This window comes from Podarcis melisellensis (assembly GCF_964234715.1).
Source record: "Podarcis melisellensis genome assembly, chromosome: 13".
Lineage (NCBI taxonomy): Eukaryota > Metazoa > Chordata > Lepidosauria > Squamata > Lacertidae > Podarcis > Podarcis melisellensis.
In genome coordinates, this window is record NC_138545.1 from 5,815,033 (window position 1) to 5,842,790 (window position 27,758).

The 27,758-nt window shown below is 46.7% G+C and overlaps 1 protein-coding gene across 2 annotated transcripts in view; it reads right to left on the bottom strand.

Annotated features, from left to right (window-relative positions):
* Positions 1-2,152: 2,152 nt before the first annotated feature.
* LOC309355690 (chromosome-associated kinesin KIF4-like) overlaps positions 2,153-27,758 on the bottom strand; it is a 34,860-nt gene continuing 9,254 nt past the window's right edge. For both annotated transcript variants that reach the window (XM_081886721.1, XM_081886722.1), the window contains exons 7-31: positions 27,081-27,175; positions 26,149-26,268; positions 25,853-26,028; positions 25,624-25,685; positions 23,917-24,049; positions 22,344-22,402; positions 21,940-22,045; positions 21,608-21,664; positions 20,212-20,397; positions 19,906-20,009; positions 19,682-19,826; positions 18,513-18,623; positions 17,011-17,094; positions 15,524-15,637; positions 15,207-15,362; positions 14,488-14,573; positions 13,686-13,815; positions 12,759-12,929; positions 11,347-11,454; positions 10,190-10,267; positions 9,989-10,093; positions 8,659-8,808; positions 7,025-7,144; positions 4,844-4,966; positions 2,153-2,436 (exon numbers count right to left, since the gene is read on the bottom strand). In XM_081886721.1, coding sequence (XP_081742847.1) covers positions 2,269-2,436; positions 4,844-4,966; positions 7,025-7,144; positions 8,659-8,808; positions 9,989-10,093; positions 10,190-10,267; positions 11,347-11,454; positions 12,759-12,929; positions 13,686-13,815; positions 14,488-14,573; positions 15,207-15,362; positions 15,524-15,637; positions 17,011-17,094; positions 18,513-18,623; positions 19,682-19,826; positions 19,906-20,009; positions 20,212-20,397; positions 21,608-21,664; positions 21,940-22,045; positions 22,344-22,402; positions 23,917-24,049; positions 25,624-25,685; positions 25,853-26,028; positions 26,149-26,268; positions 27,081-27,175 — 2,947 coding nt within the window. In that variant the 3' untranslated portion in view covers positions 2,153-2,268. The remainder of the gene's footprint in view (positions 2,437-4,843; positions 4,967-7,024; positions 7,145-8,658; positions 8,809-9,988; positions 10,094-10,189; positions 10,268-11,346; positions 11,455-12,758; positions 12,930-13,685; positions 13,816-14,487; positions 14,574-15,206; positions 15,363-15,523; positions 15,638-17,010; positions 17,095-18,512; positions 18,624-19,681; positions 19,827-19,905; positions 20,010-20,211; positions 20,398-21,607; positions 21,665-21,939; positions 22,046-22,343; positions 22,403-23,916; positions 24,050-25,623; positions 25,686-25,852; positions 26,029-26,148; positions 26,269-27,080; positions 27,176-27,758) is intronic.

The following is a 27,758-nucleotide window of genomic DNA, read 5'->3' on the forward strand; positions in this document are numbered from 1 at the left end:
TACAAGATCACCACATATGGTAAAAGGTTCCATCTTTTTCTTTACATTTCCAACATAAATTGTTCTATACATTTTTGCTAATTTCACTGGTGTTGGGTGCCATCTATACATCATTTTCATAACATTTTCTTTAAGCGAACTGCAAGCAGTGACAGTGCTGTTTTGACAAAGCTGGTTCTGGAGGCAATCTGGTTTCACGTTGCCAAGGAGTGTGTGATGGAAAAACACCTGCGTCTCAAGCTGCCCCCCTTTTTAGAAATACAGAGTGGAAGAATAACAACATCATTACACCCTTTGCTTTGGAGAGCTGTGTGTGTGTGATGAGTTCAATACAATATATATTTAATATACATGTGGGAAATGGGGGGGGGGAGCAGATTTCCCTCTCCATTTTTGTGTGTGATTGTTATTTTCCCAGCCTCGTTATTCTTGAAAACCTCCTCGCCATGTAATACCTGTTCTAGTAAACAAAGCTTTTTTTCAGAATGGATTAATCAGTTCTGTTTTTATGCAGCTGGGTTAAAAAGGACTCAGTTGATTCAAGATCATAGCCCTGTTTTGCAGTTGGGCTAATAGGATCTAATGTAGCAGTTAACAATACAAATTAATTTTAATGCTTGCTCTTCTTTGGTGATCACTCATAGCCAAGTAATATTGTCTTTCATAAACACGGTTTTAACAGTGAGTCCGCAAGTGACTGTGGAGGCCAATTCTGGACCCACACGTCCTTCCACAGTGGGGACATAGGTTTCCCGACGGGAGTTGATTATGGGGAGGGGTTTGCCAAGCGTGCCTTCCTCTTAGCACGTTTCTCCCTTTCGTCCTGAGTTCAAGCGTCTTCAAAGCCCAAGACACCTTTGGTAAAGGCTGTTCTCCAGTTGGAGTGCTCGCAGGCCAGTGTTTCCCAGTTGTCAATGTTTATACTACATTTTTAAAGATCTGCCTTAAGTGAGTCTTTAAACCTTTTGTTGACCACCAGCATTTTAAAGTTTGGAATAGTTCAGAGTAGTTGCTTTGGAAGACCAGGCATCCAAACATGACCAGTCCAGCAAAGTTGATGTTGAAGAATCACTGCTTCGACACTGGTGATCTTTGCTTGCTAGATACATGTGGGCACTAATCTTGCCTGATACGGTACACTCTCGATAGTGAAAAGGTGCCATCCTTCAGGGCTGTAATTTAAAGCACCTTCAACACATGACTTCCTACATTCTTTGAGGGAAGTCATATGCTTAAAATCTATGGTCTGGATCTGCTTTGGGGCTTGTGGAAAGCTTCCAGGAGACCCAAGCCTTAGTCTTTGTTTCTAATGTTTTTCACAATCCAGCTTCTTAGCTCTGAACTCTTCTTTACGAAACCCAAGAGAGCTGCAATCTGTTCTTCCCAACTCTCTTTCGGTAAAAAAGATTTTGTGTGTCACTGTGGGTTAAACCACAGAGTCTAGGGCTTGCCGATCAGAAGGTCGGTGGGTCGAATCCCCGTAATGCGGTGAGCTCCTGTTGCCTGGTCCCTGATCCTGCCAACCTAGCAATTTGAAAGCACGTAAAAGTGCAAGTAAATAAATAGGTACCGCTCCAGTGGGAAGGTCAACGGCGTTTCCGTGCTCTGCTATGGTTCGCCAGAAGCGGCTTAGTCATGCTGGCCACATGACCCGGAAGCTGTTCGCCGGCTCCCTTGGCCAATAAAGCGAGATGAGCGCCGCAACCCCAGAGTCGGTCACGACTGGACCTAATGGTCAGGGGTCCCTTTACCTATACCAATGTTGTGAGCCCCTCCATTTTACGCTCAGGTTGTATGCATGTGTAAATAAAGCCTTGATTTTTACCTTATCTTCACATAAAAGCCACTTGGCCCTAGACCTAAGCCTGTTTAGACAGACTCTTGTCAAGCCATGCCCCCTCACACCTGTCCTGCTCTGCATTCTGGTGCTTCTGCATGGAAGGAGACTTTGAGATATGGGGACCAATGCAGGGGGCAGAAGCCTTGTGACATTTCCATAGCCGCAGTTGCACCCATTGAACCTCCTTCTCTTGGTCCTGGGCTTCCCAGTCACTGGTTTACCCTCCCACAAGGGAATAGATGACTCTCAAGTCTGAAAATGTTTCAGCACGCTTTGCTGAACGAGCTAATAAGTGAGAACAAGACACTCTGATATACTTGACTTTCCTTTATTCAAAAAACGTAGAAGCTCTAAAAACAACACTATACACTATAAAAATATCCGTTGCCTGCAGGCCCAAGCTTTCCTTTCCAAGCCTGCTCTGGCACTCAACCATCTTCCTTAATTGGTGTGCAGCCTAAGAAGTAGTTGCTTCTGGTGCTGTGAAGCCTCTTCCTCCCCTTCTTCATGGCTGCTGGTGGTGAGATCTTGCTAGATTCGTCTCCCAGTGCAAATAAGGAAGTGGCAGGCAGAATCTCATTTTTTTCCTCCAGGACCTGGGAGTGGGGAGAGAGAAATAATAATAATAATAATAATAATAATAATAATAATAATAATAATAATAATAATAATAATATCTTTATTGTCATTGCCCCCTCTCGGGGACAACGAAATTACTTGGCTGCTTCATCCACCCAGGTAGGGCACTCCACACAAAATCAAAACAACTATAAAAGCACTAATTAAAACAATGCAGTATAATACAGCAAGGAAGATTAGATGACTTTCAAAGTCCAGGCTTCCCATTCACGGCCGAGATCGCTCTGGAGAAGAAGCTGTTCTTAAGGCAGCTCGTTCTTGTCTTCATCGTCCTGTATCTCCATCCCGAAGGCAGGAGCTCGAAGAGACTGACCAGGATGCGATGGATCTTTTACTATGTCCAGTGCCTTCCTATGGAACCTTGTGGCATAAATCTGCTCTAAGGTGGAGAGTGGGCAGCCAACAATGCTCTCTGCTGCCTTAACAACTCTGCACAACCCCATCCTGTCCTGGGTAGTACAGTTTCCGTACCACACACATAAACCATAAGTGAGCACGCTCTCAATGGCACAGTGATAGAAGGTAAGCAGCAGTTTCTGCGGAAGATGGTTTTTCCTTAGAATTCTCAAAAAGTACAGTCTCTGCTGCGCCTTCTTCACAAGCCCCCTTGTGTTGACACTCCAGGACAGATCCTCTTGTAATTCAATGCCCAAAAATCTGAACGTTGTTACCCTCTCCACACAGACCCCATCAATCAAAAGTGGCTGGACATTGCTCTTCTGTCTCCTGAAGTCCACCACAAGCTCCTTTGTCTTCCTTGTATTTATGAGCAAGTTGTTAGCTCTGCACCACTCTGTCAGCCGCTCCACCTCATCTCTATAGTCCGTTTCACCCTCCCTTTCAGAGATGAGCCCAATCACGGTTGTGTCATCTGCAAATTTGACAACCCTATTACTAGGGTGAGCAGCGATACAATCGTACGTGTAGAGAATATAAAGGAGCGGACTGAGTACGCATCCCTGTGGTGTTCCTGTGTTAGTCTTAAGCATATTAGAGGTATAAGGAGACTGTAGTTACAGCCTGAGCTGCCATTTCATTTCACAAGGGGAGGGGGGAGGTTTTCCAAACAGGCATGTTTGGGTTCAGTGAAGCAGACTGGATTATGTGCACAGGGATGAACGGGACATCAGGAAGGGCAGCTTCCTGGAAAAGAAGATTAAATTGTGCCTGCCTCAGGATGGTTGCCCACAGCAAAAAGGGAAACACTCCTGTCCTTCAAGAATTCAAGGCTGGAACAGGCAAGATTAAGGAGTTCAGCAGCGAATGCTACATCAGACAAGATGTTTGTGGTGTGAACAGGGAAGTACAGATGGAGGGGGGCATTTTATTTCCATGTTATTTTCAGGCACTGGGCAAATGCAGACAAGTGTTTACTGAGGGGCAGCTTACCAGGGTGGGCACATAACTGGTTGCTAAGCCGGCAGATGAGGAAAACAGAGCTTTTGCCCAGGCATTGATGAACCCAATTTCAATACTATACATTTTTTCATGGGAGTAGCTCACAACCATTTACAACACAAACCACACACACACACATTAAAACCAAGTACAAAAACAATAAAACAAGAACCTAAAATGCCCATCCATAATAAAATATAATACAAAGAAAATGGCAGACAAATGCAACCCATTCCACTAAAAAGACAAGCAGAGAAAGAGGCCACAAACATATCTAAGTACCCTCTAAATTAAGGGCTGAAAGCTTGGGGGAATAGAAATATTTTTGCCAGGCACCTAAAGGTAGCCGGGGAGAGCATTCTACTGGAGGAGAGATGGATAAGGACCTCAGATGACTAAAGCAGGGTCCAGATTGGTTCATATGGGGAGAGGCAGTCCCTGAAGTGTTGGGATCCTGACTCATAAGATCAAAACCAGCTCTTTGAATTGAGCCTGGAAAGTAGTCAGCAGCCAGAACAGTCGTGCCAAGATTGGTGTTCCAGTGCCTTGCCCTGGTAAGCAATCTGGCCGCTGAATTCTTCACCAGCTGCAGTTTCCAATTAGCCTTCAAAGGCAGCCCTACATGCAACACGGTCATCTAACCTGGAGGGGACTATGGATGGACAACAGAAGTTGGGCTAGCCCCTCTTCTCCCCGTTAATATTATTTCAAGTATATAATCTGTTTAAAAAAGGCATAACCCGTTGGACTAGCCTTACCAAGTGCTTTTACAGAGACACACACCATGGCCAGTCAGTGACCACGGTGTAAATGGATGTCACCATGCAGTCATTTCGTTACCCCTTCAAGTGTGCCAGACTATGGGGAACTCACAGCTCTGCAACCACCCCAAAAGTGCCCTTTCCTAGCCCCAAAGTGAAACCTGAGCTGTGTTCAATGCTACCTGCATCTCTGCAATCCTCATACCTTTCTGGTAGGTGCAACAGCTGGCGGCTCAAAGAAGGTGTCTCCTCCAGTTGCCAGAGTAGGATCTTCCGGGTCGAAGCTGTCCTTTGAATCTCCCGCTTGCTCATCAGCAAGCACCCCTTCCTAAGGGGGGAAAAGGCAGGACACACGCTAGCCTGGACTGCACTTGATACAATCCAACACTTGGCATCTGCTCCAGGGACCCGATCCCCATGGAGGGAAGAGCTCAGCATGCTCAGGGGCTACCCTCGGCAGTGCCAAAACACCCTTCCATTGGTGCCTTGCTAACCATCACACAAACTCTCTGAGCTGGTCTTAGCATTGAGGGGACGGGAGTCAGGGATTAAGCATGTCAGTTTTTGAATGGGATTAAATCTTAAAGTACAGTGGTGCCCCGCAAGACGAATGCCTCGCAAGACGGAAAACCCGCTAGACGAAAGGGTTTTCCGTTTTGGAGGTGCTTCGCAAAACGAATTTCCTATGGGCTTGCTTCGCAAGACGAAAATGTCTTGCGAGTTCCTGCGGGGTTTTTTTCCCTCCCCCCCCCCTTTTCCCAAGCCACTAAGCCGCTTATCAGCTGATCCGCTAAGCTGCTAATGGGCTTGCTTCGCAAGACGAAAAAACCGCAAGACGAAGAGACTCGCGGAATGGATTCTTTTCGTCTTGCGAGGCACCACTGTAGAATCAGACAAAAAAACATTAAATACCTGTCTCTCTACCAGGGCAATTGCAGCCTAAACAGGAGTGGGAAGGGAACCCCTGCACCTCCAGATGTTGCTGGACTACAACTCCCACCCAGCATCCCTGGCTATTGGCCATGTTGCAAGAGCTGGTGTAAGTTGGAGTCCAACAACCTCTAGAGACCCCACTTATGAAATTACAGGATGGGAGAATGGAAGGCTGGTCTTATGCTTAGCAGGCAGCAGAGCATGCATGAAGGGTTTTGTTTTGTTTTGTTTGTTAGAGCGTTTACTAATTTTCCAATAAAAAACATCCAATTAACAGATCAAATCACAATCCAATTAAAATAAAAAAATCAAATTGTCTTCCAAATTATAATCTTAATTTTGCGACTTCCCACCGTCTGAATTCTGAAGCATTTCCAAATCTCAGCCCTGCTTCTCATCTCTCATCGATGTTTTCATTATTCCCTATCATGATTTTATCGCGTGCATGAAGAGGTTAACCCCCTCTCGGGAGGCAGGCTTATAAAGGTGACCCATAAGCACTGATTGGGCTTACCAAAATATGTTCATTTTCTGCTGGGAGTGGAGGGGATCCGAGGATGGCTGTGTTGCTCCCCCTCTGCTTGTGAGAATTTGCCACCCATCGATCCCCTCGTCCACTGCAAGGGCGGGGGGAAGATTCCTCCCCAACTGCAGGATATAACACCTCTTAGAGGTTACCTTCTGGGCTATTTATGTGTGGCATCTTGGGGGGGGGGGGAAGGCCTATAAAACCCACCAGGGAGAAGAGTTGGTGGAAGAAGATTGGAGGAAATTCAAAATCTATTTACAGAAACATTGTAAAATTTTTGAATGTTAATGACATTGAAATGAACTGAAGGGGTTCTAGCAACAAGGTAAAAAATAAGATTGGATTGATAATAGATAAATTAATTGGATATGAATTTGCTGAACTAATTTCCAAAAGAGATACAAAAAAGGGAGATGTGAGGAAGTCAGGAAAATAAGTGAATCAAAGATGAGAAATTAAAAAGAGGGGTTTTTGTGTTTTCTTTTAATGTGTTTTTTCTTTTCTGTTCTGTTTTTCTTTTTCTCTAAGTTAAATTTTTGTATTTTTTGTATTTTATAACTTCATATTTTTGTGTATGTGTGTTTTTTCTTTTTTCCGTTTGTTGTTATTCCTAAACAAAAATAAAACCCTTTGAGCCCCATGCAAAAAAAGAGTCACCAGCTCAGATTTGAACAACTCCTTCCTGCCAAGAGGCAGATGTTTTCCCTTTGGTCCTGCAGCCTGGAGTTCCAGCCCAATCAATTCCCACCGGCTTTCTCATCTCACTTCTCAGCCTGCTGCAGCAAGTTGAGAAGCCAGGACAAGAGCTGTGCAAGATTTGCCCTCAACTTTAACATGTCCTGCCTGCTGGGAGGTGGCGCAGGCAACTCCAGGGCTGTCCTGCTCCCTCAAAGAGAAAAGGAGGTCTTGCCAAGAGTTGCTCACCAAATCATAGTGCTCGCGGTTCCGACACCTCCCGTACTCGCAGCGACAGTCCTCGGAGCAGGCCATCTTCTGCTTACGGCAGCCGCACTTCTTGTTTCCACAGCGGCCTCGGCAGGTGCACTGCAAAGGGAGAGAGCTCAGTGAGAGAGCAGAAAGCACAGGTGGAATAGCCCACAAGTGGCATGTGCCGCCATTGCCAAGGGTGGCCTCTGCTGCTGTATCTGCTTCTGAGACTCAACTCCTTTCAGGTTTGGGGCTCTGAAATAAGAATGGGGCATGGTTGTTTTTTTAAAAAATATTTTTTATTAAGGATTTTCTTGTTTTACAGAAGTGTAGTGCCTCGTATTTTCTTCTTCTTCCATGTAACGTTTTTACAAATCCGTTTCATTTGTTGAGGCATTAGGGGGAGAAGAAAAAAGAAAGAAAAAAGAAAGGGGGGTGGAGAGAGGGAAGATGGATGGGGGTGGGGTCGGGTGGCAGTGTTTCTATTATGTTTAATGTATGTAGAGTTTGGTGTCAGCGTTGCTTGTGTTGTTCACTCGTGTTCCTTTAGAAACATCATAACCAGACACTGGAGAGACCTGTCAGGAGTAAGCATGGACCAATGGTACCAAATAGTATGGGAAACAGCCCTAGTAGAAAAATTAACTAATAAACTGAAACTGACACGGGGACAAACAGAAGAAGACGCCTTCACCCCGGTATGGCTCCCCTTTATCACATACACAGCCCAACAGGACAATGACAATAATCCACCAACAGCATACAAATCAATATGGCTAACCTGATCCAAAACACACACCCACCTCACTCACACACGAAAACAAAGAATGGGGCACGTTTGACCCGCACAGATTCTTCCTAGCTGTCAGAGCCAGCGTGCATGATGCAGGTTGCCAAGGCGGTGCCCGTGGGCACATATATGCCCATAGAGGCTTTCCCCTAGGATCTCCAACCGCCACTGAAATTAAGCTTGAAACTGATTGCTTCCGTTGCAATCAATAGGCTAGGTCACAGTGTGAGCTTAGGGTACGTGTGCGGGGTGTTTTTTTTGGGGGGGGGGGACAACAGCCTCTCCAGTTTGCAAATGCACCCACAGGTCCTGAAAAGGTTTGCTGGAGCATCTTGACACTCCTTTGCCCCAAGACTGCAAGGCCACCCAAGGCACACTCAGCTCAGCTTTCACAGAATTTTAATTTTTCAATTTAAAGCCGTCAACCATTCCACAAAAGGTGGAGGATTTGCACCAGAAACTCCTTAAGATATTTAGACACATTTGGCTGAACAGTATTCAATGTGCACATTGTGGGAATCCATCAACGTAGAACCTAGCAACGATCACTGAGGTGGCTTTAATGAATAAATAAGACGATTATAAAAATTTGTGGAGGACAAGGAGATCTATCATCAGTTAGTCATTAAGCTGGATGAATGGAGCCTCCATGCTCAGTGACAGTATATCTCTGAGTATTTTCATTACTGGGATGGCTATCAGAAGAGGGATGATGCCTTTGTGTCCCCACAGGGCAGTGTTGGAAGCAAGACAGAAGACCTTGCATTCTTGCATTGCTCCTCCTGGCCAGATTTCAGGAGGCAGCTTCCTAAACGTCAGCCATCCTACTTGATGATCCTACCCCCAGAATGCTCTGCCTGGCTCCTCTGGAAAGCTTGTACGGCACCCACTCTGCATCTTCCATTTCTTTGGCCTCATCCGAGTCAGAAGATGAGTCTTCCTCATCCATGTCGGCTGGAGGCAGGGAGGTCATTCGCCTGCGAGACTTTGGCTGAAGGGGGGGAACCGAATAATAATAGTAATCATAAATTTATATTTATATCCCGCCCTCCCCAGCCGAAGCCGGGCTCAGGGCGGCTAACAACAATAAAATACAACATTCTAAAATCATTTCATTATAAAATTAATTCAAATCAGATTAATGGCAACCATTGGGCTAGAGTTCTGTGAAGATTGCCAGAGGGAGTCAGGCTGTGCCCTGGCCAAAAGCCTGATGGAACAGCTCTGTCTTGCAGGCCCTGCGGAAAGATATCAAGTCCCGCAGGGCCCTTGTCTCTTGGGACAGAGCGTTCCACCAGATCAGGGCCACGGCCGAAAAAGCCCTGGCTCTGGTTGAGGCCAGCCTAACCTTCCTGTGGCCTGGGACCTCCAAGATGTTTTTGTTTAAAGACCGTAAGTTCCTTTGTGGGACATGCCAGGGGAGGTGGTCCCGTAGGTACGAGGGTCCTAGGCCGTATAGGGCTTTGAAGGTTAAAACCAGCACCTTAAACCTGATCCTGTACTCCACCGGGAGCCAGTGCAGCTGGTGTACCGGGTGAATGTGATCTCGCAGTGAGAACCCCGTAAGGAGTCTCGCCGCGGCATTCTGCATCTGCTGGAGTTTCTGGGTCAGTCAGAAGACGACAAGCTCACCATTTCTGCCTCACTCAAGTTATGGAACAAAGGCAGCCGCACAAAAAATGATCAGGCCAGGTTGGCTGCAGCTGATGGAAGTTGGAACCCAAAGCCCACCTAGTCGAGGTTAGCGATTTTCTTAAGCAATGTAATTTGGGGATCAGAGGCGAGCCTTTTTACTGATTTGCTGCATTCCTATCCCAATCTTTCCTCCAAGGAGCCGTACGCGGTCCTGCCCCTTCATTTAATCCCCACAACAACCCTGCGAGGTAGTTCAGGCTGAGAGCCAGGGACCGATATCCAAGGACACCCATGAGCTTCATGGCCGAGTGAGAATTTGAACCCTGGTCCTTGTCTGACACCCTAACCATTACACCTCGCTGGCGTGAACATTAAGGCAACCACTAAGAGCTGTAATGTATTTTGACTCGTGCTTCCTAATCCATACCCAGCTTTATCTTTCAGGTGATGGGATGGACCAGCCATACAAACAAGCTCTGTCGCACGCAGACACCCTGCCTTGCTTCTCCGCCCCTCCCCACCAGAAGGACACACACCTTGGGTGGAATGTATTCGAAGGGGGACTCCGGGGTGCCTGCTGCATGGGCCGGCTGGCCATTGCAGATCCTCTGGCCACTGACAGCTTGAAAAACTCTCAATTTCTGTCGGGAAGAAAAGGAGGAGTGTGAGGTTTACTGAGCGGCAGGAGCAAAGTCAGCTCCTCTCATAGCAGCCGCTGCTGTCACTCCCAGACCTACCTGCCTGAGAGCTTCAATCTCTTCTTGGTGCTCCTGGTTCTTTTCAAAAACCTCCCTCATCTTGGCCAGCTCTTCTTCCTGTCCAGAGTAAAGAAGGCAAAAGGCTCTTAAGGTCTCATCTTCAGCTGCAAAGAAACCCACGCATTGGGGTGTTTGCACACCTAGGATTTGTGCAATCCCCGCCTTCTAAAGATTTGAAGAGGGCTACTAAGAATGAGGTGGGACGTGGGTGGCGCTGTGGGTTAAACTGCAAAGCCTAGGACTTGCCGATCAGAAGGTTGGCGGTTTGAATCCCCGTGACAGGGTGAGCTCCCGTTGCTCAGTCCCTGCTCCTGCCAACCTAGCAGTTCGAAAGCAAGTCAAAGTACAAGTAGATAAATAGGTACCGCTCTGGCAGGAAGGTAAACGGCGTTTCCGTGCACTGCTCTGGTTCGCCAGAAGCGGCTTAGTCCTGCTGGCCACATGACCTGGGAGCTGTACGCCGGCTCCCTTGGGCAGTAAAGCGAGATGAGCGCTGCAACCCCAGAGTCGGTCATGACTGGACCTAATGGTCAGGCGTCCCTTTAACTTTTACCTTACTAAGAATGAAAGAATGCTCGATATTTCCCCCAGCTCTGATTTTTTAAAAATTGTTATTTTAAGGATAGAGCCTTGAGTGCCAACACTTGAAGTTCCAACTTATGGCCTACAGGATACACTGGTTGATTTAGAGACTCCCTACACACACCACACCACACTTTCTCCCTCCCTCCCAGCAACACCACAATCCACCCAGTCACACACACAAGCCCTTCAAAACTTATTTAAATGACCAGAGCTAGCATTGCTTTGTTTGTTTTGAGAAACAGAAAAATGTGGAAGAACAACTACCGTATTAGCACAGCCTTCAAAAATGAGGGAGAGCAGAGAAGACACTTTGGTTACAAAGCCAGTGGATGATAAAGCGGAAATCGACAAGAAGAGCTTCAAGAGTAGCGGTCTGAGCCAAAATCAAGCAGCCTCATTCAGTGACACAATGCCAGTACTACAAGCCTTGTTGCTTATAGATGGGATTCCTTCCCACCAGCAAAGGGAACAGCTGGAATGGTTGGATGGCAAACACGGCTGCCTTTGAGGGGGCAGGAGCAACCACGCCTAAGAGACACAGCAGCTTTTACCTGGAACTTGATGCGCTCGAGTTGCTGCTGCTCCCGTTCTGAAATGGAAGTCTCCAGTTTCTTCTCTGTTTCTTCTTTGTGCTGTATCTGGCTGAGAAGATAGAGTACCTGGGGATGGGTGGAAGAGAGATGTGGGTGGGTGGAGGCCTTGGGTCAGAGGCGGCACAGTCTGACATTATGTCAGCCGAAGTCTTGAGTTGGCTAAACCACAAACGTGTGGGATAACCAGCCTCATATAACCAACATGCTTAAGTCCAACGCATGAAGGGGTTAAGACCATAGAGTAAGCTGCCCTGCCAGGCTTAGCTCACCTTGGGAGGGATTGGGTAATTAAGCCTTTGTTCTCTCTCCCAGTCTACCAAAGAAGCTCAATGTATGACGCCTGAGCTGATTACTGCAGCTCAGAACTCATGGCTCTTATAAGTCACTCTTGAGTTTCTATAGCAATAATTTAGGAACTTTCACCACTGTAACTAAGTCAAGTTTTACCGCCTGTGTTTTCTGACTGATGTATGGAAAACCACATGAACCTGACCTTTGAAGAGTTTGTAAGTAAACTTAATTTTTAACTTACCAAATGTGTGGTCTTTCTCTATGCTAGGGGAAGAGGGGTGCTTTAGAAGAAACCCACAAGGGCATATTCTAAAGGTCTAACCTCCTCTATTTCCACACTTTATTTTGCTGTACGTTTTGTGATTTTAAATCTCTGCTGGGGTTTCTCTAACCAAAGAATACTTGACCCAAACCTGGATCTTGGGGGCATTCTAGTGGGTGGCGCCAAGCAAATTAGTTCCAATTCTCTTCCCATCCACCTCAATACTGAGTTCTATAAGGGGCAACACTGAGAAAGAAGAGGAAGCTGGCAGGCAGACAGGGCCACCCTCCGGACTGGTTGTAAGTTAAGGCAGGCAGGCGGACAGGATGGGGTTGTCTGACAGTAGTTCATGGACCAGCGTTCAATCTCAGCATTTTATCACCAGATCACCCACGTTTTCTAGCCACTGCACAACACAGAGTTCTAAACACTGAAAGAACTTGGAGCGCCCCAAGCCTGCAAACTTTACTGAGAAGGCAGCAACCAAATTGCCCTTTCTCTGCTGCTACTGTCCGCTGGCACTGCAGTTCTCCATAAGGGCACATCCAGGGATCCCATTCACAGCCACCTCTCTGCTAAAAGGAGACTGTACTAAGCCAAATTCATAGGTGTGGGCAAAGGGTCCTTAACCTGGAAATCAGGTTAAATGTGCCAGCAGCAAAGCCTGGTTAGGACTACTCTAGAAAACCTGGAGTAGGTAGAGATAGACTGGGTGGTCAACTGCTCAGTTGTGGGATTTTGGGATGGGCGCAGTTTTTGTAGCTGCTGCAGACGTAAGTGGGGTTTTGGGGGGTGGGGTGGGGGTGGCAGGTGATACCTTTTCTTGATGCTGCTGCTCCTTCTGGACCAGCTGACTCTCGTGCTCTGCTTCCATTTCTGCCACAACCTTTCGCTCTTCGAGAAGCATTTTATGCATGTCGGCGCATGTGGTTTTGGTCTGCTGCAAACGGTTCTCCAGTTTCCCATTCTCCACTTTTGAGGAGACCAGCTTTGAAATACACATGCATGGGGGGGGGGCGGTGCGGAGAGAGAGAGGGAGAGAGACAGAGAGAGCACAATATTAAAAGGCATCGTGCTGAAGAATTTGCATCTAGGACCAAGGTCCTTCTGGCAGTTCCCTCACTGCAAAAAGGCAAGTTGCAGAGAGCCTTCTCGATGGAATACCCTCCCGTTACATGTCAAGGAGATAAATAACTATACATCTGTGGGAAAATGATTGCTTGTACATAAGAGCATGAGCAGCGTTCTTATTATTGTAGAGTGATTTTACAGCACGAGATATTGCTAAGAGCATGATGAGCACGTGAACACCTCATGCTAGACTAATGATTGGCTCAAGCAGCATAACACTCTCTGAAGACATTTGAAGGCAGCCCCATATAGGGAAGTGTTTAATGTTTGGTTGTGCTTCTTTATTTGTTGGGAGCTGCCCAGAGTGGCTAGGGCAAACCAGTCAGGTGGGCGGGGTACAAATAATAAAAATATTATCTTGCCAACTGGCATCATTGTACTCATTCAGCACAGGAAAGGTACAGAACTATCTTTGAGAAAGAGTTAAGCTGTCAAGCAACAGAAGCTAGGAGGGCTGCCCCCTTGAGCCCACGAGGGGTCACTGCCACTGTGTCACTGCCCCTTCCACCCCCCAGGCCTCTTATTTGTTCCAGAGACTCAAATCCCTGGTTCCATTCCAGAGCCGCCTGCCTCTTCGTTCCCGCCCGCCTCCTCTGCTGCCACTCAAGCTTACTTCGCCAATCAGGTATTTGATGGCACACTTGGCTTCTGCAAGGTTGGTGATGCTCTCCCAGCGCTGCTTGGTGCGGTCGCCGGCGTCTGCGTCCAGCAGCTTCTGCTGCAGGTCAGCAATCTGGGCGCTCCTTGGGAAGAAGAAGCCACCGCATGAGTTCGCATCAGATTTACCAAAAGAGATCGTTTGGGGAACTTGGGCAATTTGGCCCCTGCTTGTGTTGGAGGAACTGTGACCAGAGCATCAGCAGCAGCCCTGGGTGAATACGCAGTTGCTTAGGTTGCCAGGCTGGGTTTAATTTACTGAGACCTGCTGTGGTCCAGAGATGATGCAGCAGAGTGGCAGATAGATGACTGGAGGACTGAGAGGGAAACTTCAGCACCTCCTGAATCTGCCACCTCTTACCCCCTTTCCACAGGAAACAGCTACAATAAGCTTTCCCAGATGTTTTTAGAATAAGAAGTTGAATATTACATAGCAACAGCAGATAGAAGAATCGTAGAACTGTAGAGCTGGGACCCCAGGCGTCATCTAGTCCACCCCCCTGCAATGCACAGTTAGAACTATGGAATTTGCAACCATGAGATGATGAACAGTAGAGCTCAGACAGCCTTAAAAGGGGGTTAGAAAATCAACGGACTGTAAGAGTCAAAGGTACTAGTCAATTAAGGTTACATATTGGAGGCCGTATGCCTCTAAATGCCTAACTAGGCTAGATTAGCCTCCAGCTTGAGCTAGAGGAGTTTTTCTTACACTCTTTGTTGTGGCTTTGCTTCTTCTGAGACTTGAAAACACCCCATACCTGAGCTCCATCTCTGTTTCGAGGCTCTCTATTTGCTTGGCGATGGAATGCTCCATTTCCGCAGCTTTATGGGAAAACGTGCGCCTCTGGAAAAGGAGGATGGGAACGGAATCAGAAAATAAGCAGAGCACAGGGAGAGGAGCTCCTTCCCCATGGAGATGGGGTGGGACTCAGTTCAGAAGATGCGGCAGTTTAACTCTAAGAGAAGCAGCAGAAGCTATTTCCAGCAGGGCAAGACTTTGCATTTTCCCCTCTGGAAGGGGATCTGCTATGGTGGGGAAGCAGAACCAGCTTCTGGAAGATCTCCTGTCTCCAGTGCAGAATGAGAGAACTCACCCTTTACAGCAGGGGTGGGGAATCTGGGAGCCAGATGCAGCCCCCATGCCTTTCTATCTGCCCATCGGGGGTCTCCTTCTCCCCACCCCCTTTGCACCTCCTGGAGAGTTCTACCTAGGTAAAATGTCTGTGTGAGCACTGAAAATGCCTGGATGGAGGATCAAGAGGGCTGCACGAGTAAGAGTAGAAATTAGCTTCACTCTGCAAAGGCAGAATTCACACTCATCGCTCCACCCACTTTTGCCTGTGGCCCTGCCCACTAGGCTTTGGAAAGAAGCCTATTTCCTGCATCAGAAAATCCCAACACCAAAGAGAAAGTGGATTAGATAGAGCACACGATCCCTTCCTCCCCCGTCTCCGCTGCACCCTGCATCACTGCCCACCTTGTACTTTGACGGGAGGTTCTCCCCAGCATCTCGCTTCTCTTTAAGCGAGGCAATCTCCTTTGCCAAGGTCTTCCGGTCCTCCAGGAGGTCGTTGAGGTGACGCTGAGCCTCTTCGATGCTAACAAGGACCTCCACTTCGTTCGCGAGCCAGCTCTGCGCAAAATGGAAGCTGGTTACAACAGAGAGTCGGCGGAAAGGTGGCCAGAACCCACCCCAAGTTGCCTGCAAGCCAACTTTGACTCTCCCATGGAATAAACCATTTGAGCCACTGTGAATCTGCCCTAAGCAGAAACAAGGAGAGATACAGCCCCTACCTTCACCCGAGCAGCAACTCCCTCAATCCCGCGGTTGACGTTCTCTTTTCGCTTATTGGTAGCCTCTTGCTGTTTCTGGAGAGCATCCTTTAAGCGCTTGTTGGCAGCAGCCGCCTGTGAGAGAGGGGTGGAGGCTGGTGCGTTGAAACAGGACCCAAGGCACAAACTTTCAAAATCCCTTGCTTGGCAATGAAACTCACTGGGTGACCTTAGGATAGCCACTCTCGAAAGCTAGCCTCCCCCTGGGATTTCAGGAGGATGTAGAGCTGGAGGTGGGGGCTGCTATAGCCCAAGGGTCAGATCAAGAGCTGGCCAACCCTCCACAGGCCATTTTCAACAGGGATGGAACAAATTCAAAGGGGCTCCCTATTGGCACTTATCAGCTGACAGAGAGTCCCTTTGAACTTGTCCCATTTGCAGATCCAAAGCTGATTGCAAAAGCGGGGAGGATGTCCTTCTGCAAGGGCAGCTTGCATTCAAACCATGCCTGTAGCGTCTTCGAAAAGGGCTCACTGTCAGCAAACCCAGCTAGCAAAGGAGCAACTGGGATTACAATTTAAGCTCCCGATTGTTCCTTCACAGCCGAGTCTTTGCTTGCCTCGCCCGACATTACTTATTACTTCAGGTGTGCGGCAGGTGGGTGCGGTTTGGGGGAATCGGCCCTGCGACCCACAGCCAGAGGTTTTCTACCTCTGCCTCAGAAGGGTGGGATAAAAGTGTAACCATCAATGCGCTCCGAGAAGAGATTTGATGTTCTCCTACCCAAAAATGAGGATTTTCACAGGCTTTGAAGTCGGTATTCTAAGAACTGTTTGCTTTAAAATAAAGAGCCTCAGCCAGCATGGCTGACGAGGACAAACAGAGAATTAAAAATGTGTAAGCAAGTACTTAGAATCATAGAATTATAGAGTTGGAAGGGATCCCAAGGGCCAACTGGTCCAACCTCCTGCAATGTTGGACTGAGGTTAACGCATTGAAGATTACCAAGAAAGCTGTTACCTGTCCTCTAGTTACTATGCCATTGACCTCCGATCTACGCTAGGCTTTCCAGCAAAGTTAGTGTCTTAAACCAGGACAGGAGAACAACCTGTGGCCCTCTAGTTCTTGTTGAATACAAATCTCATTACCCCCTGACCATTGGGCCAGGCTGGCTGTTGGGAGTTAGAGGCTGACCATGTTTGGAAGGTCACCAGTTCTCCAGCCCTGGTTTAAACCATAAATCCTAGAGGCAAAATTAAGTCAAGCATACTCCATTTAACGCCGCATATTCTAGACTCTCTACACAATCAGAGGGAGGGAAGAGCTTTGTACACTATTCCCTCCCCCACTTCTGATTTACTGAATCAGGGAATTCTAACCTCGGGACCTGTCCCTTGTCTCTCTACCCAAAGCATTCAAAGTCTCAGCCTGTCTAATCTCTGTAGATTATTTTAAAAAAACAGTGGTGCTTCACCAGGCGGAAGGGAATGCTGTCCAAGGCCACTCACCTCCTCTGCTTTTCGCCGGAGGACGGTGGCTTGCTTTTGGAAGTCTTGCTCTAGTTTGACAAGTTCATACTGCCTCTTGCGATCCTGAAAGACAAGAGTCAAAATGGCTGACCTTTCAACAACCAAGCAGGACAGTGATGTGTGGCTTCTATAAGTTGCTATGGTCTGGACTCAAACTTAGCAAGTCTTGTGACCCACTTTTATAGAGGCATTAAACCCACCTGCATTTTAGAGACCGCATCAAGTAATTTGAAATGCTTGGAAAACAGAACCTGGGACAATTCAAATTCCTGGTGTCTCAAGGAAGACTAGAGAGCCACAGCCAAACAGTTTAGATTACACTGAACTAGGCAAATGGTTTTACTTATTATAGGGAACACAGAAAGCAGCAGCTTAAGCGATAATACTGGAAGTTACTCAGGTCATTTGAGGGGGGGGGGGGGGAAGCTGCATGTATGGAGTGGAGTGGATGTGCATGTATGGAAACTGGTGTGGAATGGTAGCAAACTTGTCCAAGAGAACTGGCTAACGATTCAGGGCAAGATCAAAGGTCTGCTTTAATGGCAGAAATGTTTGGCTGGCTGGACCCTGGTGAATCATGAGAAACAGAAGGCTTGGCAAGACTTTAGTCAAGTCGAGATCATGCAGCAGGATGAAGGCCGCTCGTTAGTGACTCCGGCTGACCTTCATGAGGCTGCTTTTACAGATAAGATTCGCGAATATGTCCTTCCTCCAAAGCAATTAACGAAAAATAAAACAACTCTTTTACAGGAGTTTGCTCCTGAAAGTTAATTAAACAACTAAATGTTATGGAGAAAGGAGTGAATCAGGAGACAGGAGAATTTGGAGGGATGAGACAGTATCTTGGTGCCAGCGCCTACCAGGTCTTTGCTTATTCTTATTTAGCCACAAGTTTTGCTAACAGAGTTTTGTCTGTTCTGTGGCTTTTGGAGCCCAGTTTGCCTTCCCATTGAGAACAGAAGGGATTTCTTCCTTGCCTGTCCTTCAATTATGGAAGGTGCCTCTGGCTATGTTATCCAAGTCAGACTTTTATCTGAGTCAGACTGAGTCCCACGGTGGTTATACAGTGGTACCTCGGGTTACATACGCTTCAGGTTACAGACGCTTCAGGTTACAGACTCCGCTAACCCAGAAATAGTGCTTCAGGTGAAGAACTTTGCTTCAGGATGAGAACAGAAATCGTGCTCCGGCAGCGCAGTGGCAGCAGGAGGCCCCATTAGCTAAAGTGGTGCTTCAGGTTAAGAACAATTTCAGGTTAAGTACGGACCTCCGGAATGAATTAAGTACTTAACCCGAGGTACCACTGTATTCCAGCTCCAGGGTCAGAGGCTGTCTGCCTACAATCACAAGCTGGGAGAGTACCACTGCATTCAGCTTCTCCTTATGGGCTTCCCCATGGAACATCTGGCTGGCCACTGGGTGAGAACACCCAGAGGCTGCAGGGCTTTTCTGGTACAGTTCTGTGCTGACGCTCGACTCACCCGTGCCTTCAGCTGGATGACTTCCTTGTCCTTCTGCTGCCTCCACTGCTTAAACTTCTCAGAGTCCTCTTTCATTTGACGTATCAGCTGAACACGTTGACTCTTCATCGCCTGGAGGGGGAACAAAGGAGGAGGAGGAGGAGAAGAAGGAAAGGCCTTGGGTGAGAATCTGCCTAGCAGGTGTATCTAGGGCTCCCAACTCCCATTGGCCTCAGCACAGTCAAAGGTCAGGAATGACGGTAGGGGAGGTTTGACGTCTTGAAGGAACCACATTGCCTATCGCTGAAACAAACACTGAGATGCCCAGATTCTTAGAAGCCTTGAACATTTTTGTAGCATGCAGCTTGGAGGACTTCAGGAAATCAGCTCGATTGATAAAAGCTTTTGGCACAGACTGGGGAGTTTAAAATCTCCAAATACTTAGTTTCTTTCGCACAGCCTTGATAACTTCCCAAGAATCTCATTCAAAATTTCTTGGGTTTTTTAGCTCTCATGACTGAAAAAGCAAGCATTCAAACTTAAACAAGTCGCTGTTGCTTTTAAACAGTAGCTGAGAAACATAATGGCAGACGGGGTAAGAATGAACTGCTTTCCCAAGATTATAAAAAATACACACATATAAAGTGCCAGTTATACAGTTACAGTGTCCATCAAACATGAACCAATAAAATGCCAACCTTGTTGGCTATCCACACCACAAACCTTATTATCTTTCTTATTGTACCCTCTGAGTGTTACGTTTCCCAGCACAATTCAAAATGTTGGTGCTGACCTTTAAAGCCCTAAATGGCTTCGGCCCAGTATACCTGAAGGAGCACCTCCACCCCCATCATTCAACCCAGACACTGAGGTCCAGCTCCGAGCGTCTTCTGGCGGTTCCCTCCCTGCGAGAAGTGAGGTTTACAGGGAACAAGGTTTACAGTAGCGGGACCTGCCCTGTGGAAAGCCCTCCCATCAGATGTCAAGGAAATAAGCAACTCTGACTTTTAGAAGACATCTGAAGGCAGCCCTGTTTAGGGAAGTTTTTAATGTTTGATGTTTTGTCACTTTTTTATTATTAATAATATTCTGTTGGGAGTCATCCAGTGTGGCTGGGGAAACCCAGCCAGATGAGCAGGGTATAAATAACAATTTATTTATTTATTTTTATTATTACTACTACTACATACCCGGATCTCCTGGTTCAGTTTGCACACTGTCTGCTCATTGGATTCTTTCATCTTCAGGAGCTTCGACTGCTCCTTCAGCTTCTTCTTCAGATCTGCCATTTCCCCTTCCAGCTCCTGAAGCCGCTTCCTGCGCCGTTCGCTGAGTCTGAAACGAACACGGCAGCCCTGTAGTCATGAAGTCAACAAGCTTCCCCTCTCAAAGCTCCCGATCAGGTGCCTCTTACTTTGCTTGGCTAACATCCTTCTTCGTCATATGAATGCCAAGGACCAGGTCTTCTTTTTCCTTCTGCAGTTTGGCCACCTCCATTTCCAGGTCCTTGATGCTGGTCTTGATTTAAACACACATACATACATTTTTTCAGCACCACGCTAAAAGCACACCCCCCCTCCGGCTACAGCCGTTTCTTTCCAACAGGCCACATCTCCACCTAAGGAAAGGCGAGGCTGCCCTCCTGTGGCTTGCCAGGCACCCAGTCAAGCAGCCCACTGTGTGTATAGATGCTCACTCCTTCCTGGTCAGCTGCTGTTACCTGGTACTGGCATTGTATGGGCTCCAGCTGGCTGTCGTTCTGAGACATCTTCCTTGCCAAGGCCTCCTTCAGAGCCAGGGCTTTGTTGAGCTCAAGCAACTCTTTGGACATCTGAGCTTGGTGGAGAGCGTGCCGAGTGGCATACTCATCAGAGGACCCTTGAGCATCCAAGTCACCTTCTAACACCTAGGGGGGGGGAGAGGCAAAAGTTTAAATAACATCTGGATTTTAAAAAAAATGTTTTGTGTGCTTTGCCTTTCTACAATCTTATGTGCATACCAATTAGAGAGCTAACTGATTAAGTGGTCTCTAAAACCTTCTAAATATGGAACAACTGATTGGTTCAAAATTGGGAAAGGAGTACGACGAGGCTGTATATTGTCTCCCTGCTTATTTAACTTACATGCAGAATTCATCATGCGAAAGGCTGGGCTGGATGAATCCCAAGCCGGAATTAAGATTGCCGGAAGAAATATCAACAACCTCAGATATGCAGATGACACAATCTTGATGACAGAAAGTGAGGAGGAATTAAAGAACCTTTTAATGAGGGTGAAAGTGGAGAGAGCAAAATATGGTCTGAAGCTCAACATCAAAAAAATGAAGATCATGGCCACTGGGCCCATCACCTCCTGGCAAATAGGAGGGGAAGAAATGGAGGCAGTGAGAGATTTTACTCTCTTGGGCTCCATGATCACTGCAGATGGTGACAGCAGCCACGAAATTAAAAGACACCTGCTTCTTGGGAGGAAAGCAATGACAAACCTAGACAGCATCTTAAAAAACAGAGACATCACCTTGCCGACAAAGGTCCGTATAGTTCAAGCTATGGTTTTCCCAGTAGTGATATATGGATTTGAGAGCTGGACCATAAAGAAGGCTGATCGCCAAAGAATTGATGCTTTTGAAATATGGTGTTGGAGGACACTCTTGAGAGTCCCATGGACTGCAAGAAGATCAAACCTCTCCATTCTGAAGGAAATCAGCCCTGAATGCTCACTGGAAGGACAGATCCTGAAGCTGAGGCTCCAAGACTTTGGCCACCTCATGAGAAGAGAAGACTCCCTGGAAAAGACCCTGATGTTGGGAAAGATGGAGGGCACAAGGAGAAGGGGACGACGGAGGACGAGATGGTGGGACAGTGTTCTCGAAGCTATTAACATGAGTCTGACCAAACTGCGGAAGACAGGAGTGCCTGGCGTGCTCTGGTCCAGGGGGTCACGAAGAGTTGGATACGACTAAACAACTAAACAACAACAACAAAATTTTCTAAATAAAGCTGTTTGCTGCCATCAGTCCTTTATTGTAGCTGGGGTCCTGTTGCCAAGAAACCGCTAGCCATGCATTGAAAACGTAAACACAGAATTCGCATCAAGTCAGGAGGCCTCTTACTTACAGCGCTGGAGTCTTGATCAGATGTGTCCATGTCCGTAACGCCAGCAGGGGTTTCACTCTGCAGAGAACACACAAGGTTTGCCTGGCGTCACAAGACAGTCCTATGGTCCCCCAAATGCTCTGTGCAGTTCGAAATGTTACATGCTGCAAACACCAGCAAGATCTCACCCTAAACCAAAAAGTGCTGCTTGGTCTACTTTTGAACTTCTCCAGAAGCCACCAGCACAGAATGTATGGAATGCTTCTTGCTTATTCCCCAAATTGGGAAATGCAGCAGAAGCAGCAGGTTCCATCAACCATGAAACGTCCTCGTGTCCCCAAGGGGATCCTTACCAGAAACTGGGTGATGACTTGCTGCAGGTGGCGCATTAGTTCCACGTGCTCTTTCAGTTCTTGATCCTCCAGAGCCTCAAGCAGCTTCTGCAGGTCGAGTTTCAACCTGAAATCCAGTCACACAAGAACTTACTCACGAGTAGGTGTTAGTTTTATGCCATGCAGATGCTTGATTGAATAGACTCATCCTGCTCTAACTGACTTACACGTGGATTATTTATTTCTTCCTCCTACCTCATAATACAACACCTGTTTTTACTTTTGCTGCCCATCTTCATGCCCCAAAGTGCCCTTTCAATGCAGCCCACCAATCTCACTTTCTGTATTTTAGACATAGCCAGCCCCATGAACAACCGGTCTGAATTTTGAACAGCTAAGACTGTACACAGAGAACAACTACTCACGCATCGTGTTTCTGGAGCTCTTCCACCTTTGTGCTGATCTTTTCGTTCTGCTGCTCCGTCTACAGAAAGTGGGAAGCAGGTTGTGCGTCATGGGATAGTTTTGAATTAAACCAAAGGATGTGACTACAACCCCATCTGTTGAACCTCTGCCTGTCCAGTTGCCTTTGTGTGGAAGGAGAAGGAAAAGAGTCCAAACACTGTACTTCTAGCAAATACAGCAAATAGCAAGAATTCCATCAGAACTCGAACACATTGCTTTGCTCCGAGAGCGAGAGACAGAGCAATGATGTGTTCGAGTTCTGATGGAATTCTTGCTATTTTCCGTACTTGCTTGTAAATAAACGCTGTAGAATAGAAGTACAGTGTTTGGACTCTTTTCCTTCTCCTTCCACACGAAAGCAACTGCTGCAACTCTGCTAATCTGCCTTAGGTGCAATTTTCCCAGAAGACTGCGCAGAGCAAAGAGGCAGAGTTTTTGGCGCAGGGAAACGCACTGGACAGGCAGAAGTTCAACCCCATCATCCTCAACCACTAGCAATGCTGGCAGGGAATGATGGGAGTTGGGAGTCGAAAAACCTCTGGAGGACACCAGGTTGAAAACAGCCAGCTTAGGAGGTGGTGACCAGGTGGCATATTTGGCCCCAGGTGGTTGCAGTTCAGAGTTGGGCACAGTCAAGTAAATCTATTATTGTTTAGTTTGTTGCATTGGTATCCCATGTTTTTCTCCAAGGAGCTCAAGGTGGCATACGTGGTTCTGCCCTCATGGTCACCCATTGAACTTCATGGCTGAGTAAGGATTTGAACCTTGCTCTCCCAGGTCCTAGTCTGACACTCTAACCCAGGCTTCCTCAAACTTGGCCTACAGGTGTTTTTGGCCTACAACTCCCATGATCCCTAGCTAACAGGACCAATGGTCAGGGATGATGGGAACTGTAGCCTCAAAACATCTGGAGGGCCAAGTTTGGGGAAGCCTGCTCCAACCACTACACCACACTGACTTAAGCAGTAATAAGTATGGGTCTAACTCTGAGTAGATCTCACGTTACAATATGTTCCAATGCGTACAGACACCAACCATTTTAGGCATGTGCAAATGGACCCGGAGAGGGAAGAACGGGGGCCAGGAACGGGACCCCCACACAAAATGGTCGTCACCTGTACAGTGGTACTTCGGGTTAAGTACTTAATTCGTTCCGGAGGTCAGTTCTTAAGCTGAAACTGTTCTTAACCTGAAGCACCAGTTTAGCTAATGGGGCCTCCTGCTGCCGCCGGAGCCCGATTTCTGTTCTCATCCTGAAGCAAAGTTCTTAACCCAAGGTACTACTTCTGGGTTAGCAGAGTTTGTAACCCGAGGCACCACTACGCATAAAAACAAGCCAGGAATTTCAACAATCACTCACACCACTGCATTTAAAAAATAATAATTCCTAAACACTTAAATGAAGTCACAAGACTGCATTTTTGGCAACAGAATAGCCCTCTTTCTGAACTCACTGATGGGAAGTCATGCCTATGCCACAAAACCATGTCACCGCCACCAGCCACCTGACCCCCCAAATATTTGAGGCCTTACCACAATAATTCTTTCCAGCATCTGGGCAAGCTGACCTGCTGCTTCACTGAGGCCCCGGCTTAGTTTTTCATTTTCCTCCGCGAGGGAGTGATTTTTCTCCATCAGAGATTGCAGGTTTTCCGAGGGCTCACCACTGGAAGTTTAAGCAGGAAGCATTTATTTATTTAACGGAATTCATATACCGCTCAGTTGTAATAAAGCCTCTAAATGGTTTATTGGCCTGTCATCTGCCTGCATCCAGCACACTAAGGAAGTTTTATCTCATTCAAGAAGGGGACAAAAGAGTCCAGATTCCTGGAAGGGTGAGTTAAAAGTAAATCCAAGGAAGGACAAGGCTAGAAAAAGTATCTTAAATACTCTTTCATGTCACAGAAGAACACACTAGAAGTTTTCTCCTCCATTATTCTCAAAACTGCAGAATAACCCCCTTCCGGGCAGTGCATGAACAGGATTGCCATGGGGGTTCAAAAACTGCCACCTTGCCACTCAGCAGAATATCTTCAGAGAGTGGGCTCTGCCCAGGCTTCAGATACACTTGGAAAGAATAATCTCTCGGCTTTCCATGCATTTCCAAATCAAAGCAGCGCAGCTGCAGGCATTTTCTATATTAACTGTTTGCTTAAAACTTTTCTATGCCTTCAGGCTTACGCAGAACATTAAGAAAAACACTTTCTGTAACCGTTAGCTTGTGGTGTTCAATTTTAAATCTTTGTGTTGCTTTTATTGCGCGCGCGCACACACACACACACACACATATAAGCTGTAAGCTGCTTTGAATTTTTTTAATGAAATTGCACTATAGATGTATTTTTCTATAGAAAACAAACAAAAGGCAATCCCCTTGTTCCCAGCCCCAAACTGGAAGGGAGCTGAGATTCTTGCCCCCAGATTTGCATTGGGACTTGAAAGCATTTTCTGGTGCCTCTAAATGGCACAATGACGTCAGAGGAATGAAACACACACACCCTGCCTAATCCTACCTGCTCATACGGGCAGGATGTTAGACAAGCGTGCAAATTTGGGTTGGCTAATTAAGACAGTCCTTTTCATGTAGTTCTGTGGGTACAGCATTGTGTGTTTTCTATGAAAGAGGGGGAGCCTTGCATGGAAAATGGACCACTCAAATCACCCCAATAGGACAGCATTAAGTGCAGGCAAATAAAACTAAGAAGAAAAAGAAAAAAGTATGGGCCAACTTACAAGGAGCCACAGAAGAGGGAAGGCTTGCAGTGGCTCAGGAACAGCAGGTTTTCAGGCATGTTTTTAGAGAATGGGGTTTTGACAGAAAGCAAGATGCAAAGCAGGCTTGAAGCAAGAGGAAGAATAAGAGGAGCTTCAGAAAGATAAGAAAAAGCAGCAGCACCAGACCTGGATTTGTATCCAGAATTCTGTTAATTAGATTTATATGCTTAAGAAGGAGTGACACATTCTGCAGTCAAAAAATTCAAAGTCAAGCAGCATTTGGATGTTTAGTCTTGGCAACGTATTAACTTTCAATGCTCTCTTAAATAGGGCAGCGGTTTTCCAAGTGCATCTCATCAATTCAAGCCTTGAGGCCGGACAAAGCTTTGCCAATTATGTTTGCAGAGATCTCTGCACCAGTGCCTTCGTTGGTCAGGTCTGCAGTAATGAACGTTTATGAAAAAGTACAGGCTGCCTTTAGCACTGAAGAGTGAGTGTCACATGTTGTTGGCCAGCAGTCCTCACCCAATAGACACAGGAAGGGTCCCTCCGTGAGCCTGCAGCAGTAAGACCTGCAGCTGTTGAACCTGAAGGAGAGAAAATTGCTACTTTTAACTGTTTCTTCACCATCAGCCTGTGGTTCTGTGGCAGCTCTTTCAAGTAAGCATCGACACTGGCCTGCATCTTTGGCTCACAACCCCACCACCACCCACATCTCTGGAGCCCCTCCAAATCTAGGAGCCCACAGACACACCTGCAGCTTTAGCCGGCCGATCTCTGCTGCCTGAGGGTCAATATTCACTACCGGCTTGTTCTTAATTTTTCTGGCCCTGTCAGCATATCGAAGGGTATTCAGAGTCTCCTCGAGGTTCGAATCTGCTGGGCTGACACAGGCCACCATCAAGGTGTGGCTATTGCCTCCCAAGGAATCTGAAGGGAGAAAAATAGGGCGACTGTTTAGGTAAAAAAAAAAAAAACAACCCACCAATTTTGGGAGATGAAAGGAGGTTTCCAGAGGCACAAGATGGACTTTTTGGCTCCCACTCTTACCTTGCAAAAGGCGTGTTAACTTAGAGTCCCTATAAGGGACAAAATTGCCCTTTTTGCTTTCCTCTCCAAGAGCACTGATGACATTCCCCAGGCAGAGGAGTCCTTTGTTGATGTTGATCCCTAAACATGCAAACACGCAAAAGGGGGAAGAGATGGAGAGCCAAGATCAACACTTTTAGAATTGTAGAATTCGAAGGAACCATTCCGGAACCATATTGTCAAGCTTATTTACTGTCAAATGCTGGACACTGAAAACCCAAAATTAGGGATAATTTTCCGAATTGAGCAATCCTAGACTATACATATATAGCTCCTTTATCTGAATGGACAGCATTAGGATCAAAATATATTAAAACCCAGGATTCTCTTGAATCAATCTTGTCAGTTAGAAAGTTATGGAACATAATGGCTAATAAAAAATTATTTGACCAATTCTTCCACGTTAAACTGAGTCTGTGTGGAAATCCTACTCTAACAACCATGGAAAAATGGTTGTATGGGGCAATTGTATGGATGTGGGTATACTGACTCTAAACCAATTAATAGAGGATGACAAATTTTATGCATATGCTATATTTTTGTTCACAGATTTACCCAGCTGGATAAATGTGTATTTACCATTATTGACCACTAATTAGAGTTTTCATCTTGCTTTAAATGTATTGTTTTTGTGCTCTTAGCTGTTTTTAATTATCTTATGTGTAAATTGCCTTGAGATGGTAGTTTAGAGAATGAAGAAGAAGAAGAAGAAGAAGAAGAGGGCCATATAAACCATTGATCTTACAATAGGCAGGCCTGAACAGCTTTTTCTAAAAACAAGGTGTATTCCTCTTTGAAGCGAGGATTTCGAACACAGAACAGATCACAATCCTTAAAAACTCTACCACCATGGGGACAAACTTAACACGCCATCAGAAATTTTTACCACTCACCTTCCCGAAGTCGATCGCCTTCTGCCTTGGTCTTCTTTTGCCTTTCTGAACCAGCAAGGTCTACGAGGTGCAGCTTGGAACAAAAACTGGTGTTCCTAAGCCAGAAGTAGGAGCATTTCACTCACACAGCAATGAACAGAAAACCCTGAGGCTGTAACAAGAATCCAGCTTTCCCCAACCTGTTGCCCTCCAGATGTTTGGGGCTAAAGCTTCCATCAGCCCCAGCCAGCACAGCTGCTGCAGTACAAAGCATCTGGTAGGCACTAGGTTGGGGAATCAAAGAATCATAAAACTGTAGAGTCGGAAGGGACCCGAGTCTAGTCCAACCCCCTTGCAACGCAGGAATCTCAGCTAGCTCACACATGACAGATCACCATGCAACCTCTGCTTAAAAACTTCCAAGGAAGGAGAGTCCACCACCTCTATAGTAAGAGTCTGTTCCACTGTCAAACAGCTCTTACTGTCAGAAAGTTCTTCCTAATGTTTAGTCTGAATCTCCTTTCTTGTAATCTGAAGCCATTCCTGGAGGTTTTATCCTCCAGGAAGAGAAAGCAAGTTTGCTCCATCCTCCCGTGACATCGGCACCATTTCGAATACGCCAAGAGCTCTCCTTAATCTGTTATCAACTTCCACTTTTTCTGCCCTCATTGTCTTGAGGCAAGGCACCCTCTCTTAAGC